The 17971-nt window shown below is 38.7% G+C and overlaps 1 protein-coding gene across 6 annotated transcripts in view; it reads right to left on the bottom strand.

Moving 5' to 3' along the window:
* The window catches only part of LOC307005312 (neural-cadherin), a 141983-nt gene that overhangs the window by 58635 nt on the left and 65377 nt on the right, over positions 1-17971 (bottom strand). For all 6 annotated transcript variants that reach the window (XR_013799248.1, XM_079625350.1, XM_079625349.1 and 3 more), the window contains one exon: positions 2509-2697. Coding sequence is in view for 5 of the 6 variants with exons in the window: in XM_079625349.1 (XP_079481475.1) it covers positions 2509-2697 (189 nt within the window). In the remaining variant the exon portion in view is untranslated. The remainder of the gene's footprint in view (positions 1-2508; positions 2698-17971) is intronic.

Here is a 17971-nt window from a genome sequence, read left to right on the forward strand (position 1 = left end):
AAAATAAAACACAATTGTAAGTTAAGTCTAAGGGCAAAATATTTTTATAATAAATAAAATAAATATTAGACAACAAAAACTTAAACAGCTTAGAAACTAAAATAAACAGTTTAAGTTGAAATACAAAAATTACTAAAAACTAAAATAATAATAAATATTATTATCATTATACAAAAGATAATTCAAAATATTAAAATATACTATAGTAGTAAATAAATCATAACAAAATAACACTGATTGTGGTCAAGAGGAGATTTACATTTTCAAAAATTATTTTCTATATATATATATATACATTTTAGATGTAAAGATAAAAACATTTTTATCCAGTATATTAAGTATATTATGACATACAGGCCTATTAAAGGGACATGAAAATGTATTGCATAATTGGAATAACCTGCCTAATTCTGAAATTATGACTTGTGGCATGTAGAAAAAAATCTGCAGAAGTCGCCTAAAAAACTGTGATATGGCTCTTGTTTATAATCACATATTAAAAAGAGCAACTCTTGTAAAGTTCAGCTCAAAGTGCAAGAGGATTACAAAGTCATAAAAGCCTTGAAGTCTTTTTACACACATTAGGAGTAAGGGACCCTTCTGCCAGCTGTGGTTCAGTGCATCTGTGTGTATGTGTGTGAGGAGCATTATGCTCCCCTCTGTTCCTCCTTCAGGACAATAGCAAGACAAGAGCTCATTTTAACCGCTGTCCCCTTGAGCGTGTCATTATTTGGGATTGGAGGAAGAGGAAGTGGATGAAGAACACAGCTGCCGAGGCGGAGCAGATCTCCCAGCTGTACCCGCTCTGCCTTGCCCTTCTTGCAGCTGCTTGAAGACTCATCTGCAAAGCTTCTGATTCAGAATCATGCTTGATTCTGTCTTTACAAGCTCTCTTCGAATAATGAAAAATTTGATAAAACTATGATTTTATTGTTATATTTGCATACAAACCGTTCACAGGTTTGGGCTTGGTAAGATTTTTGAATGTTTCTGAAAGTCTTTTATGCTCACCAAGGCTGCATTTATTTGATTGAAATTTCAATATTTAAAAAATATTAAAGAAAATATTCAATATTGAAAAAAATGGATTTATTCTTTTGATAGCAAAGCTGAATTTTCAGCAGCCATTAATCCAGTCTTCAATGTCACACGATCCTTCAGAAATCTAAAGAATCTAACCTCAAACGTTTTAACAATAGTGTCTGCATTTATTGCATAATGAATTATGATTAGTGTGCTGTAACTTTTTTAGCTGCCTTTACACTACTATATGAATATAGTCAAGGCTAAAGGGTGTTGTAAGGCACAACGTACAGTAAAATGTCTGTAACCATTTAGCTGTGAAAATATTCATAAAATAACACAGCCTTGATTTTGTTAAGGATGCAATTTTTCATTAAAATGTTATCAAGCAAACTTATTGTGAAACATAACATGGCTGAAATGCTGTAATGACCCATCAGCATCCAAGACCCGAACTGTCCGTTTTATATTTTCCATCTATTTTCTGCAAAGTCAAAGTCTATAATCTAGGTTTCTGAAACATTAAGACCATTTTTCCTGCAAGCACAAGTAAATCTTTCTGTAAGTCCAAATGATAAATTGCCTACTTGACAATGAATAACATTCAACTAAAAGACTGATCAAAAACTTGGAGAAAGAGCGCTATAGGCAACGGCACCTAAAGCCAAATTTTATAAACATCTGAGTGTAATATCACCAGAGACAGAATATTTATAGCAGAGTATAAATCCTTATGGACCAGAGAAGTAATTTTGTAATGTCACAACATATCTGATGATGAATGACTAGCCATTATGAGAGGTTATGCTTTTCTGAAGATGTCCTAGAGGTACAATAAAACCGGTACAACACACCTGTCCTAATACACACACACACACACATACATAGATCAGCATTGCACACATATGTTGTATGTTTAAAGCACATTTGGTCTATTTGCTTTTGACTAATTACTGTAGATTGAGTTCCACAGTGCATCAAATTAATTTGACCTTTGTTGGTCTCTGTGCACTAAATTAAATCACATACATTAAACCGGAACGAATAACTATGGAAACGGCATGGATTACATTAGTGACTTAGTGCTTTATGCTATTTCGGCTACAGCAGTAACTAACTGGCTAATGAAAAATGCATGTCATTGCCATTGTTTCAAAATAAAAGCATATCTATGGTGTCCATTATGATTTCATGGCAACTTTATCCCATAAAAAGAAAATTTAACAAAACTTTAAACATCCTGTCAGTAAATTCCCAAGTCTGTGAATTTCTCTCGCAAACCTAAGCTGAGTGTGTTAACTAAACCATTTGAGTTTCAAGCATAAACAATGCATGGGGTTAAAATTATTGATCATGTAATGCATGTCTGCATGTGAGACATCAGTCTAAATTCCCTTTCTATCTAAAGTGGGGCAGCGTTGTTACTGGCAGCATGATTGTATTGACAGTTTTCCGATGATTAAAGCGTCTGCCCATCAAACCCACCATCAACCAACAGGAAGTGAGTTGTTCCCACTGAGCCATCGCCAGTTCGGGCCACAAGCTTGTAGACCACAGAGCCAGCACCAGTGTCAGGGCCCACAGCTGCCAGGTAGGGAGAGGGGAACATGGCCCACTGCAGATCTGACAGGTTGGAGAGGGTCAGAGTCAGCCGGCACAGATACCATTCATCCCCTAGAGAGAGAGAGAGAAAAAGACAAACATGTTTTGAATTATTAAAGAAATGCATCACATACTAAAAACTAATTTATAGCTCTTTTGCACATAACTCTTTTGCATACACCATTGATATAGATATATTCACTATAAATGTTGTTTTCATAGCATTAAGTTTTCATAAGGACAGTATTGAGCAGGATGCTGAAGTGTATTTTGTCAATAAAATAAATTAAAAGAAAAAAGAAACGAAAATTGGGCCTTTTATCCGATTAATCGAAGAAATAATCAACCAACTAATCGATTATCAAAATAAGTGTTAGTTGCAGCCCTAGATATTGTAGAAGTCTGCAATTTGTTGTACAGATTTTTGTATTTTTTTTATGCATTACAATATAGAAAATATGGCAACAAGAACTGCAATATGATAAATCAAACTCTTGAATAAAATAAATACAAATATTTAAATTATTTGAAAATAATAATAATAATAATTAGGGGTGTAACGATACATTGTTATATCGAGATATAAAAATACGACGATATGTATCGCTTATGTAAACGATATGATTCGTGATATAAAGTTAATTTAGTTCCTCTAAACTAGATCCAAGACCCAAAAATCTTAATTGTAAAAATAATAAATGGAGTGGTCTAATCCCAAATCCAACTCTTTTGAAGAGACACAATGGCTTTATATGATGAACAGATTTACAATGACGCATACTGCACTAAACGTGGATGTATCAAATGGTTGCGTGACGTGCGAAAACAACATGAGAGTGTGTAAATACAGAATTAAAATTTTTGGATGAACTAACCATTTACAGTTTGGGAATAGTCATTTTGACATGCGTTCCACTTCTTGCCATTAGAACTGTGATTTATTGCATTGATCATCTGAAGCACATATGCGCTGCGGGAATGGCACTTCTAATTATTGTGCTTGTAGATCTTTGACGAAAACAGGTAAAAAACGAAAACGGGCATTATTCACCTGAGATGAGAAAGAACATGAGCAACCGATCCATCCAACAATAGGCCCTAATGAGAAAAATTCAAGGCCCGTCATCTACTCTTCTTGTTTTATCACTTTCGTTGTTTTATTTTTGGAGGATGCTCATAACGCTGTTCATAATCTCTGTAATTTCAGCAAAAAATCCAAAACACATCTACCAGGACAGAGTGTTGTGTTTATAGCCCCTGAAAGCACATCTTCTAATCGCAATACTAGCAAAAAGAGCAGGAGGGATAGAGAAAGCCTTCAGCCACCCTGAGTTCAGTGACGCCTCTCGGCTTCAGACTGTCATTCAGCCCGAGGACGCTCGGCTACAAGAGAGAAATGACATTTCTGTAGAACACGTCATCTCTGACTTCCCCTGTATGTCCTGAGGAAGATTGCTGTCAGAGACACGATCCGCTCCCTCAGACGGCCTCGGAAGATCAGACGGAGAAAGAAAGGACTTAACAGAACAGAAATATCTTTTTTGGGGTGTTTTTGTGTTCTCTTTTCTCTGTTGTTTGCTTGTTTCCAGACTTGCACCGTCTAGTTTTTGGCATTTCGCGCAAAAGTGAGACAACAGTGAGAATAAGAAGAAACTTCACTTCTAAGCATCTTGTCAAGAGGGAACATACTACCGTTACCCTCACTTCCTGTCTTTTCATAGCCACGCTTTGGAGTATGTCATAAGAGAGTGATCGAGGGAGATGCAAGGGAAAGACGAAAGACACAACGAGAGCAAAAGAGATACAAGGTTCGGGGGTTTGGGTGTCTCGCCACGATGTTTCCCCGTCTCTTGTGTTGTCAGGATGTGAGGCGATTGTGGAGACCTTGTGCAAACGGATGGACTGGAGGTCACGTTGAACAGACAGTCAAATAGATAAAACCACATCAATGCCAACAGAGCAAAAACACAAACCAACAAAACCCCACAGATCACTGCATATGTTAAAGTCAACAAAAAGTGACATTCTCTATGCAAATACATGTAAATCCTGTTAATGTTGCAGTTGGTGTAATCAAATCCTGTGTCTGTCCGCTTGCCGCTGTGATTCACTGACGTTTGAGGATAATACAGATAAATTATCAGTGGTCTACATGACTGAACCTAGCACGATGTATGCTAAATACATGCATAAAGCTCCAAATAAGCTTTGGCAGAATGGCAAGAAACAGAATCGTAATGTCTTACTGAATAATATTTTATTATATTTGAATATTCCGGAAACTTTCGAAAGCTGACATAAATTCATGGGCATCAATCAATTTACTGAATACTTGCTGGCTAACACAGTGTCTAAACCAGACGCGGCAGTTGTCGTGTTGCGCCGCGAAAGCCTGCAGTTGTCTACACTAGACGAGACAAAGCGACCATTGCAAATCCATTTATTCTATGTATCAGAAGTAGCGTGAGTGCTCGAAGTACGTCAGAAACAGAATGGGGCATCAGTTTACAGTTGGGAATTGATTGTATCGCGCCGCATCCAGTGTAAACAGTATTTCTAATTATAATGGTTCAATTTGTGCTGTTTTCAAATGCACATCTTTTAAATATCACGCCATCGACGTCTGTGCACAATACACAGTAGTATTTACGAGAAGCAGAGGTCCAGGGAGTGCACGCATTACCTGGAAAACCCACACTACCGAATGTTTTGAATGCGTCATCGCTTCCCAAGAAGAGGGTGAAACTGGCGGCCTGAGTGGCTTACACATGCTGTCATGCTGAGATGATAACGTACACAACACACGCACATATAAATTTGTTCTTCACTCGCTTAAATTGAATCAGAACGATCAGGGAACTGAGTGATATACTTCACACTGCATGTTAAAGAGAATAAACTTCACCGGGTTGATAAACATCATTCAACATATGTAGGTTTTGATGGACATTTTTTATGCACGAACTACGCATTCTGATTTTGACATTCTTGATTTGAATTTTTCTCTATTTTTGACAGATGTTTTTCATAACTTTAGCAATAGATGAACTGTTAAATGAGTGAGCCTGAGATGAGTCCCTGTAGTCGTCCAATTTGACTCCCATATGCTGATGTAATATATATTATAAACTTGACAGGTGATTTTTACAAAATGTACTTTGATCACTATCTTCTAAGTGGTTTAAAAGGTTAAGGCAATTATCAAAGTTGGATAAAATGTAGTTTAATTTTCAAATAAAAGATGATAATTTTTTGTACATGATTTGTTACATTTAATTACCCCTTAGCAGTGTGTGTGTGTGTGTGTGTGTGTGTGTGTGTGTGTGTGTGTGTGTGTGTGTGTGTGTGTGTGTGTGTGTGTAATGTAAAATGAGAAGACACAGATACTGTTTGTGTACATTAGAGGCTCTACATCTTTAAGTCTTTAAAGATCCACATTCTCCACGTAGACACAGACCTTAGAAGCGACCCTTCCTACCTCACACTGTGCTCTGTGTGCAGCCCAACACTGCAGTGGCCTAAAGGTCCAACAGATGTGGATCAAAACCCAGCGGCCAACACCCACACCTGAGAGGCTAATGGGCCACAGGCTTAATCAACAAACCTCCAGCAGGGAGAGGGCAGTTCAAGGGACACCCGGGGAACTCTGGCCAGGCTTTCAACAGAGGGATCTCTAACTTCTTCAAAACAGCTGTCACAGTATCACCACATCCTGAAGAAAGATAAACACCCCTCGGACAGGGAGAATGAGAGAGCGAGGAAAGTGAAGGGTAAAAAAAAGGCATTTTAGCTAGGATGGAAATAACAAGGCCAAATGGTAACGAAAGGAGAAGTTTTTTTTTTTTTTCGTTTCATGACTGGGCATTTTGCTCTTTGTTTCAAAATAACACTATGGAATCCCAACTCGGATCTCTTTCTCGCTCTGTGCATAAAACACAATGAAACAATTGCTTGATCATTTCGGCATCGCAGTTTGCTAGTTTAGATTAGATAACGTGAGAAAAAAATCTGAGGAGAAAGCGCAAAGGCCTTTGTGCATTTGTTTACGCCTCACTAATCCAAGCTAAGCCTGGATGGCGGTGAAGCAAAGCATTGGATATAATATACTCCATGTATAAATAGCTGGTGAATTTCATCTAAGTCCACCCAAAGCTCTGTACTAATTTGAATATCAATACAGAAGATGTCACGGATTGTTGTGTTAAAAAAAACAAACCAAGACAAAGAACGGATAAAAAAAAGGGACGGAAATGGTACGTGCAGTGTTTGTGTTGTGTTTTCGGCCTAATTTGGTGTACGGTAATTTGACGACTGTATGTAACATAAGCCGATGCTGACTGAGGAAAATTAGATACCGACTTAAATGGTCCTCAGCCGCATCGAACATGTGCCGCTTTTCTTTTAGCATGTTTGTCTGCATCTAAAAAAGCAACTCAAAGGTACTAGATTATCAGAAGAATGCAATGTATTGCCTTTGAGTGGATACGGACTGCTGAATCAATGCTGATTCACCATGAGCGCAAGACACAAACGACAGAGGAAAATTGCATTGCTTGGAGTTTGTTCTTCCATAATTTAACAGATTCAATTTATGCTTCAATTATGTATCGGCTTTTAATCTCAAATCTTTGGATAATAAAGCTCAGATAATTAGGTTTTGAAAGAATTTGGAATCATTTTTATTTCACATATTTTTATCTGGAGAAGCAGAAGAACATCATCAAATTATATAATATTATCAAATTATCTGAAGACTGGAATTAAAGTAATATATTAAATATTAATTTGAATGAATGAAAAAAGTGGTAGTGGTGCATGGATTAAATGATTGAATGAGTAGTTCTTTTGAATCAGTTGATTTAGAGTTCTACTGACTGTTCAATGATCCAGTCAAAGATAAAGTTGGCATAAAACAGAAATGGCAATAGTCTTCTCTTTTTTGACATGCATCTGATTGAAATGTAGGGCGGTACTACATTTTGTCCCCATTTGTCCATGGGGAATTGATTCGTTTGGGTTTGATATTGTTGCTCATGTGAAAGATTGTCTAACCCTCGCACTGAAAGACATATAATCAGAGAAGAGAAGAGAAGAGAAGAGAAGAGAAGAGAAGAGAAGAGAAGAGAAGAGAAGAGAAGAGAAGAGAAGAGAAGAGAAGAGAAGAGATGTTGGATAAACAACAAGAATTGGCCATTCTGGTTTTATGGTGAGTTTAAAATTTGTGCCATTGTTGGTCTGTTTGGGAAGGACTACATCAGGATCAAACCAAAGAATCTGAGAAGGCAGAAAACACGTCTCAGAAACAACCTAAAACAGATGATCTGGAATTACACACACACACACACACACACACAGCATAGGGAAAGACTTGCAGATGTCTTGGTGAATGACAGTGTAGGCCAAGTTGTCATGGTGACTGAGATGGTGCAGGTGTCCCCCTGAGACAAGTCTCCGTTTTGCAGGGTTAAGTCTTTGTGACATCCAAACAGCACGCCGGTGAGCTCGCATAATTGCCTTGCCCTTGCTGGCCTGGCAGAAGCAGTTTTTGCGTTACGATCTAAAAAGAGAGTTCTTTTCATGCTCAATTAAACACTCAACGATGTATATCTCATTGTTGTTCTGATGACATGCTTTTTCAGGGATGTAATTAAGTTTTCAAATCAGGGCCTTTGTCTTTCTCTCTCTCTTTCTGTCACCCTCACTCATGAACCCCACACTGAAATTCCTCCGGGTGAGACGTCTCAAAGAGTGAGAGAAATGCAAAAATAAAACAGATTTTTTTTTAACTGAGTTCATATTGAGATTGCTGACTTTGGTACCTTGGAAAACATGAAGTTCAAACTTAGGTTTGGGAGGTTCCAAACGTAAGTTCATTCACTCCTGTCAGTCATCAATTTGAGCATATATAAACAGCAGTTATTGAGCCATCTCAGCGACAATTGACCGTTCGCAAAGACCAGCCCCCTTTAGTTACTGTAGCTATGTCCTACAAGCTACGCCGCTCTCACACACACACCATGTTCTCACGCAGTGAAAAATACATCGTGGAGCAGAGAGGACACTGACAACGCGCTGACAGACGGGACAGACCAGGTTACTTTTGGGTTACTTTTAATATTAAGCAAAGTCTCACCTTTCAAATGTGGTCTTTTTAAAAAAAGAAATTTAAACAATAAATACCGTTTTGGGGCTCTTTAATGTGTCTGACAGATCGCATCATAAGCCAATCAGGACACGTGCGTTTACACCTGTCCACATCAAGTGGCTTCTGTATCTGGATAAAAGATTGGATCTCGCATTCCCGCGGAAAAATAAGAAAAAGGAAAGAAAAGGATGGCTCTGGTCGACCTGAAGTGGCGGGTTTTCTTTTAAAAACAGTTTTCAGTCGGGGGACATTTTTCAAATCTGTCAAAAATGAGGAGGATAAAGTACTAATAATGTGGATAGATGCCGTAATGGATACGGTACAGAGAAGCGTATGGGTCCGAGAACGTTGCCAACTGCGGTGGGAAAAATGTGCGTTCTTTACAGAAAGTTAATCGTTCTGCAAATTTTGGGTGCGAAGGCAAACATTTCAGCATATTTGGGATGTACTTCGCACTCGACTGTATCGCAAAAGCACACAGCTAAGTGCAGCAATTCCTGGAGTGAGGAAGGGGGGATAATGACAGTGGGCGGGGATATGTGTGACGTCCACCTGTGAATGCAGACACGATGGCTGGATTGCTTTTACATTACACTGAGATCCGATCACAATGTGTCCTCGACTACCTCTGGACCTGGACACGCTGATCGGAAGCGCGTTTCCGTTTACACTTTTTCTTTTATCAATATGTATGTGGACAACATCCGGATACAGGTCGCATGTTAATGCCAAGTGTAAACGCAGCCAAAGAGAAACATGATATTAGTGAGGACATTTGATCAGTGAAAAAACTCTAAGAAGCACATAAATGTCTCATTAGACAACTATCTAATCTCTAAGTTGTCTAAAACTCTTGAGATATTAAAGAGACCTCATTCATGATGAGCAAGAGAGCGATATCTCACAGTGAGCAGGGTGAAAGGACTTTATAGCTTGATGAACCAAACACCAAAACGCGCGCACACACACAAAGGGAAAGAGAGCATGATCGTTAGTGTAGGTGTGTAAGTGTGCATACTAATCTGTAGGCAGTAATAGAGGGCAGTGTGTGACAGACAGGGCCTCATTATTGAAGTACTGTGTGTGTTTGTAGACTGTGTGGGGGCTGTTCTGACCCAGCCAAAGCACGAAAGCACAGCGCATCCTAATTAATGATCTTGCATTGTGGCCCACTTTTATTCATATCATCACCCTGACACTGTTCATAAATGCACATCACAGTATAATACACCTTCATTGATAGCAAACCATAAATTTGTTCATTTTACACGACTGTTTAAAAGTTTGGAGTCAGTTTTCTGATTAATCGGTTTAACAAAGCAGAATTTAAATCTTTCCAAGCACCCTCTTGGGTACATATCTGTTTAGGAGTCACTGATTTATAAAGTCAAAAGCATAATACAAGTAATATTTTATCCACTTCTCTCTGAAACATGTTTTACAGGGAGAAATCCACCACAAAGCCACGTTTAACATGCTGCTTCTCTCCTCCGCTCTCATTTAGACACAGTTGTTGAAAAAGAAACACACAATTCAGACACACGCTTCCACACATCATACACATTCACAAAGTTTCCTGCAGGTTAATTAAGCCCATTTTTCATCGCTGATGAGAGCATGTAGAGAGAGAGATGAGGGGAGGAACTAAACACATAATTATGTTTCCTCTGTTCTGTTGATTTCAAACCGACATCTGTGTGGGATGTTCACACACACACACACACACACACACACACACACACACACACACACACACACACACACACACACACACACACACACACAGTCTCTCACTGACAAATGCATCTGTTCTATTCTCTTCTATGTTATATCAAAGCTTGGGCATGTTATATATTTCATACACTGTCATCTGAAATACAAGCAATACTACACCAGGGGGGAAAAGGAAACCAGACATTCAAATAAAAGAGAGAGCGCAGTGGAACTCTTACACAGAGGAGAGAAACCACTCAGATAAATGCAACAACACGACTAAGAGATAGATCCTCCATCTTAGTGATGTGTTTTCTCTTTCTCTCTCGCTACCCTTTTTTCCACTTGCTGTTTATTTCCTTTTCATTTCAGCAACTGAGATCTGATTGAAAGCCCCGAGGCTGTTTGTGGACACACATTCTCACTCCACAGTGAAATACAGCAGGAGTCGCCGTACAGGACAGCACAACGCTGATCTAAACCACAAATATATTCACAAACACACATGCGCTCCCCAAAACTGGTCACAAACCGTTCCTTCTTTCAGTGTCAACTGAAACCATACTCCTTCTCCTTTTTATACAATACAGATGGTTTCAAAACAGCTTTACATGGATAAACATAAAAATAATGATGCCAAAGAGCTGTAAAGCAGCTCTAAAAAGAAGTGTCATTGCTTAGCTGAGGTCAGTTCAGCGTTGATTCAGTTCCGTTCAATAACTGTGTAAAGATCATCAAATATGAAATGAGCTCAATTCAGCTATGAAGCAGTGCAGTAGAAAACAGTGATGTCATTGTCCAGCTTTGTTCCGTTCTCATTCAATAGTGTCAGTACAGTCAAATCAATAATATTACTGAATATTACGTGCCCCCAACTAAGTGAGGCAGTGGAACCCAAAGTCCTTCGGTAACAGAAATGCAGGGAAAATAGCCTCGAGAAACCAGTTCCCCTCTGGCCAAACGAACCAACATGGTGAGGTTATGATTCCAGGCTGCATCACAAGTCAGATTTTGGATTAGTATCATTCAGAAAATGTCATCCAGTTCCTTCAGCATGAATTTTGAGAAATCATTCAGCAATGAGCCATTTTCATTCATTTTCTCTGTACCAAGGTTCTTCAGTTGGTTAAATGGCTCATTGGAGACAAATGGTTGACCGACTAAACTACACGCAGGTGGAGACCTAACTGAGCTGGATAGACAATCTTCCGTATGGGTGTAGTTATATAGTTGGGATTTGACATGTTGGCAGGTTTGTTGCTAGTGTAGCTGAGCCCATTACCGTAATCAGCCAACTAAACCATCAGACCAGCTTGGACCAGCGACCACGTTTCAAAACACAGCTTTCAAAAAACAGACCCGGTTTCCCAACAGAGAGTCAAAGTGAAGTGATGTCTAATTTCATAATCTTGTTCTGTAGATGAATAAGTGTGTCAGTAAGTCAGCTGGGATTAAGACACTGTCTGACCACAGAGAAAGGGAAATAAAGAGAGATATATAGTAAAAGGCTTAGAAACATGGAAGACAAGCACCTTTCTCTGACCACTCGTGGGCGAATCAAAGCCCAGTCAGCACAACACAGAAACTCAATTAGAGGCTCTGCATGTGTGTGCAAGGGTTACGGCTGCTGAGTCCTAAGGTGAGATAATGACCGCGATCAGTACCAGCACACACCTCTGAAAGGAAGCCCGCCAGTGGCCACACACTCACTCTCTCACTCTCCTGGAGCCGTTATATCAAAGGACGTCTCATTACCTCTGATGTGCTTCAACTCAGACCTAGAGTCATTAAAGGGCGAGAGAACTTCTCTATGTCCCCTCGCACACGCTCCGTGGTAAGTCTGGGCAGTGTGAAACCAAAAAAGAGGAGGTGGCTCTTGTTGCGCCAACTGATCAGAACAGTCAAGTCTGCACTGTCCAACCTTGTCTGACATGTTCGTATGTGACACCTGCCATTCCATTTCCATTCGTTTCACTGTAGGTTAAAATAGTGGTCTTCAATTGTTTTTGGTGATGCCCTCCTTTGAAGAAAGAAAATATTAGTGCTTACCACATCTTAAAAACATTGAATAGTTAAAAAAATTATATATATATATTTTTTTACAATATATCATTTTGGTAACACTTTAGTTTAGGGTCCAATTCACACTATTAACGAGTTGCTTATTGGCATGCATATGACTAGGATATTAGTACCTATAAAGCACATATTAATGTCTTATTCTGCATGACCATATTTTATATCCCTTAATCCTACCCAATTCCTAAACTTAACAACTACCTTACAAACTATTAATAAGCAGTAATTATGAGTTTAAAAGTTAAAAGGGTTATAACTGCGTTAAAAAAAAAACATCAGTTTGGGATTTCATGTTTATATGACACAATATAAATAGGCTAATGTTCATCAAGGCTGCATTTATTTGATCAAAAGTACAGCAAAAAAAGTACGGTTAAACACTTATTGCAATTTAAAATAACCATTTCCTATTTTTAAATACATTTTATAATGTAATTTAGTCCCGTGATGGCAAATCACTCCAGTCTTCAGTGTCACAAGATCCTTCCAAAATCATTTTAATATTTTGATTTGGTGCTTATGCCTGTTCTTAAAGTTTTCACTGTTTTGTTATACTTTGTGTAAGTAGGCTTACATTGCTCAATTATTTTCAGTGAATTTGCTGTGTTGCCAAAATACACACAAACATTTAATTATATATATATATATATATATATATATATATTAAAAAAATTATACCATGGTATACAATACATTAAAAATAAATAAACAAGCAGTGACCCTGCTTTAGGGGGTTCACCCCACACTGGGTTACACCCCACAAAACCACTGGGTTAAAGCGCTACTGCAAGGGCATCTGTTTACCACAACGCACCATCAATATGTGATCAAAGGCCTGTGCCCTCCAACGAGAGATTGTTTTCGTCTCAGGTTGTTCACACACATCATCTCACACATCAAGGTGTTTTATTTCCCACATGGCATAGATGTGCTCTGCAGAACTCTGCTGGATCTATGAGATACCTGATCCTGGATCCATCTTTCCACTCTCCCCTTTACTACGAGGAATTAAATCGATCGCTTGGGTTGTGAGGAATGGACAAACCCCAAGCAGCGTCTTTCCCTTTGATGCTGCCGCCGAAACTTCGGTTTCATTTCGCCTCTGCAGAAACTCAATTACTTTGGTGGAGTCTGACAGGCTTTACTGAAGAGAGGACCATGGGAAACATTTTCAAATTGATGTCAGGAGAACTGCAGGCACCCTTTCCACTGTTGAGATCTGCTTGGTCTCTCCCACTCAATTCATCTAAAGTGACTTTACAGACTTCGGCCTGCAAGTCCTCTGCTCCATTTGCCTTTTCTGCCCCTTCATCAGAATGGCCCTCACAGTGTTCGGTGACCATGTGGGAAAAGTCATATTAAATGAGTCAATCTGTTCATTACAAAAGCTGACTCGACCCACCCTGTCAGTACTGGGGTTTAGCAAGACACATCTCTTTATGTTCTCAAAGCAAGAAATATTCCTCTGACAGGATATCCTAGGAAAGAACACTCGTAATAAGATCTTGTTAACATCTCAATTGTTTCTCTTAGACAGTGAGGAGATTAAATAAAGAGCAAATGGAGACTTCTGCTTTTCAGACATTTCTTTAAAAGAAGAAAAGACTCCAGCAATCTGACATTTCTCATGTAGATGTCTCAAACTGTGCTCAGATTTGCCCAAAACTCAAATATTTCACATTTAATTCTTTCATGGTCAAATAATCCATACTAATCCATTCTAATTGTCAATGAAACATCTGAGACAAAGTTGACTGAAACTACCAGTTTTATAAGTAACAGAGACCAAGAGATGAAAGAGCTGAGGTTCATATATATATATATATACATACAGTGTATTTCATCAAAAAGCACCACAATAAGAAATGTGACTCATGTGCAATAGTGAAATAGTCTCATCGGATGCTTTTAAATGCTCCTGTGGGTACGACAGTCAGTACCTACAGCTTATTCAGACAAATAAATCAGTCTGTTCTTCAGGGAGCTTAATTTCTTCGTAATGTAAGACAGGTGTGATGGAAGGAAAGGCTCGGTCCATGCGGAGCACTTAAACAATGAATGGCAAAGATAAAATGAGCGGAAGAACGAGGGGGAAAAAATATGTACTTGTCGAGCTTAATATTCCAAACTACATGTAATAATACAGCTGTTTTTAAGCCCTATAAACCACCTCAAAGAAAGACATAAGAAAAATGGAGACAGAGAGAGTGTAGACTCAAGAAGTTAGCATATAGTACTTCCCATTTTTCACATTACACCCTCAGGACACACTCAATAATTCACCAGTCCTCACATTTACAATAACGGGTCCCTGAATAAGACTATTTTCAATGTGGTTTTCATCATCAAGCAAATGTCTCAGATCCACATTTCATAAGCTCTGTGGAAATCGACCAATCTAAAACATGGAAACTGTCAGTTAAATAATGAATATCTGAGAACTTTTGTTCAGCATTAAAAAATAAAGCCCTAAAAAATGTATGCGAGGGCTCATATCATATTTATGATTTATGCCAGGAAATTTCTTTTAAAAAGCCACAATCAGAGGTTCTGTGATGCAGTGTGTGTGTGGTTTCATTATGTCGATATCATAAAGCATGAAGAAAGGGGAGCTTTTGTACAGGATGGGAACTGGATCTTCTCAGGTTTGGACTAAATGGACAAAAAACATCCCGTGGGATTATGGTCTTTATTGCTCAACTACTGACACATTTCTAAATGCAACAACTGTATGCATAAATATTAAAATACTGGCTGTTACCAATAAGTTATTTATACTTTTTATTTTATGTTCAATAACCGATAAATGTCAGATATTACAATTTTATCTAAATAAAACATAAACACTAAAATAAATGGTTTAATGTGACTTTAGCCATCAAAAATATAATGTACAGTGTTAAAAATGGATATTCAAATTAAGATTACATTTATTTGTGTTATTAAATTAGTGTTTTTTTTAAGATGAACTTTAAGTGAGCAAGAAATTTATTTTGATTAAAAAATTCTATATAATTTTTCTATTGAATTAAAAAACAACAATATTAATGGATGGATAAAAAACACCTCTAATATCGGCCGATAATATTTAATATGGTACTGATATATTATGCACCCTTGGCAACCACATGGAAAGCGTCTGTAGTTAGAAGCGGGAGTTACTTGTGTAAGTCTTTAAACTAACGTCTGTCTGTCTCTCCATCTGGCCGTTAACCCCTCACTATATTTGCGAGCAAAGATTCATTAAACTTCCAGAAGGGCTGTCGACCATTAGGCTCGGTCTCAGGATAAAGCTTGTTAACGGCTCCACGTTCTGCCGTGTTAAACACAGGCCACGCACAAAGCGTTCTGCGCAAGCACATGCAAATGCATGTTAAGTCATGCAAATGAGGAGCATAATTGCTGTTCTTTGTTTGAAATGTGCATTTCAGGGCTCAACGTTTCCACAGAGAACAACAGAAGGAAGAGAAAGAAAGAGAGCGCGAGAGAGAGAGAGAGAGAGAGAGAGAGAGAGAGAGAGAGAGAGAGAGAGAAAGAGAGAGACTGAATAAGAGAGTGAGAAAGAGATTTGCTCTTCATTATTCATTAGCGAATCATATGTCTGGCTAGATTTATGATGCTGCAACATGAGAACAAACAAAGTGGATCCTTTCGTCACTCATGCATAGCGCACTACAAAAATGATGGAAAACATGTAAAGTGCAGGATTTGTGCCAAAACATCATCCCAATTTAACGATAGCAATTATAGACAGATAATGACCCAAAGCCCTCAGAAACCCAAGGAGGGCTTGTGTGCTCTTAAGAAAGCTCATTTCCTCAAGGCTGAATGTGCTTGTATTTGTCTTTAACCCCTGTTGAGGCAACACTCTCTCTTTTGAATGGAGAAGTGCCATGCTGGAACGAGTCAGCGTACGTTGGTCTGGTTGAGCTTAGCGGCAAATCCTAACAAAACTTCCAGCCATTCATTCAGCCCCCGGAGTCCCCGCAGGGAAATCGCAGAGCTCCACCGCCAACATTCCCATGTCCCATTCAGGTGAAATACTCCCCTCCGTGTCTAGATTTTCCACTCAAGTGATTCTGTGAAGAAGTGGCACACCGAGCTGGATGGGACCTTGGCACACCCGCTGGGATAGTCTACAAAAAGCAGACGCACACATGGGCACATGAATGCCAATGTTTTCAAACACTGGAAGATGAAGAGAAAGCAGATCTGCTCGCATTTGGAAGAGATGAAAGGTACCTACAGCTGCGCCGCAAATTAGGTTCGGGGTTGCCCCTTCTGAGTGTCTGATGGAGGACTTGCCCATGTACCAAAACAAACACATGTACCCACCCAGTGCTGTTATTGTTAATTAAAACTATTTCGATGATTAGGAAGCTAAAATTAAATAAAATATGAATATTAGATGAAAAACTTATACTTCAAAAAATTAAACAAACACTAGAAAAGTTGCCTTGGCAGCTAACTGAAATTTAAAATACTAAAATGATACTAAAAGTTTAAAAATAGAATTGAAGTTTAAGTATAAACTTTTAAATAAAAGTAAATTAGCTGTACAGAAATATATAAAACTGACAAAAGCACATAAAAGAAAAAAAAACTAAAAATCTAATTCTAAATATTAATAACCACTGATAATACTAAAATTAGACCGTACCCCACCCCCCACTTAACTAAACACACACAACGCGGCTCAATCTGCATCCCTGAAGAGCAAAGACATGGCTCAGTGATCAAAGCAGAAGATTTGTCTTTTTGTTTGCATAAATGGCTACCAAAATCATCTAAATAAAGAACGCTAAGCCGGCCGTGGATTTAGGAAGGTTGGTGATTTCAAAAAGCGGACAACTTGCGAAGAGAAGCCAAACAATGACTGTGAGAATCGATAAATCTGGCCTAATCTCACTGAGCAGCCACAACGGCTTCCTTTCCTACAGAAGAACAGAATCATGGGAAAGTCTACCTCGAATTTCGGAGTAGGTTTTTATTCTCTCTCCTTTGTTTCATTCTTTTATAAGTGCATGAAGTGTGACTTCAAGACTTCAGGGCCTGTGGAGACCGAGGATTAGATTCTGGTGTTGAGTTCTCACACTGGGATCTGAGGTATGATTAAGAAAGCCTCCATCTCTGCCCTCATCACCTCTTCTCTGTTCCCTATGCATCCCTTTCTTTTCTTTCTCTCTCTCTTTCTCCCCTGGTCCTTTCAGCAATCACTTCTTTTTTACATTCCTCACACTTTGGCTCCGAGATATCTGACAAAAACTGCAGAGGTTTATGAAATTTAAGTCGTTGTGAGGCTCTAATCGAAAGCCTGAGTCTCCCTCCGCTTGTTTAAAGGATCTCACTGCTGGAAGGCAGCTAGATAAGAAGCAACCACTCAAACCAGCTCTCAATCGGATTTCCAGT

The sequence above is a fragment of the Phoxinus phoxinus genome, assembly GCF_949152265.1.
Source record: "Phoxinus phoxinus genome assembly, chromosome: 10".
NCBI classification, from domain to species: Eukaryota; Metazoa; Chordata; class Actinopteri; order Cypriniformes; family Leuciscidae; genus Phoxinus; species Phoxinus phoxinus.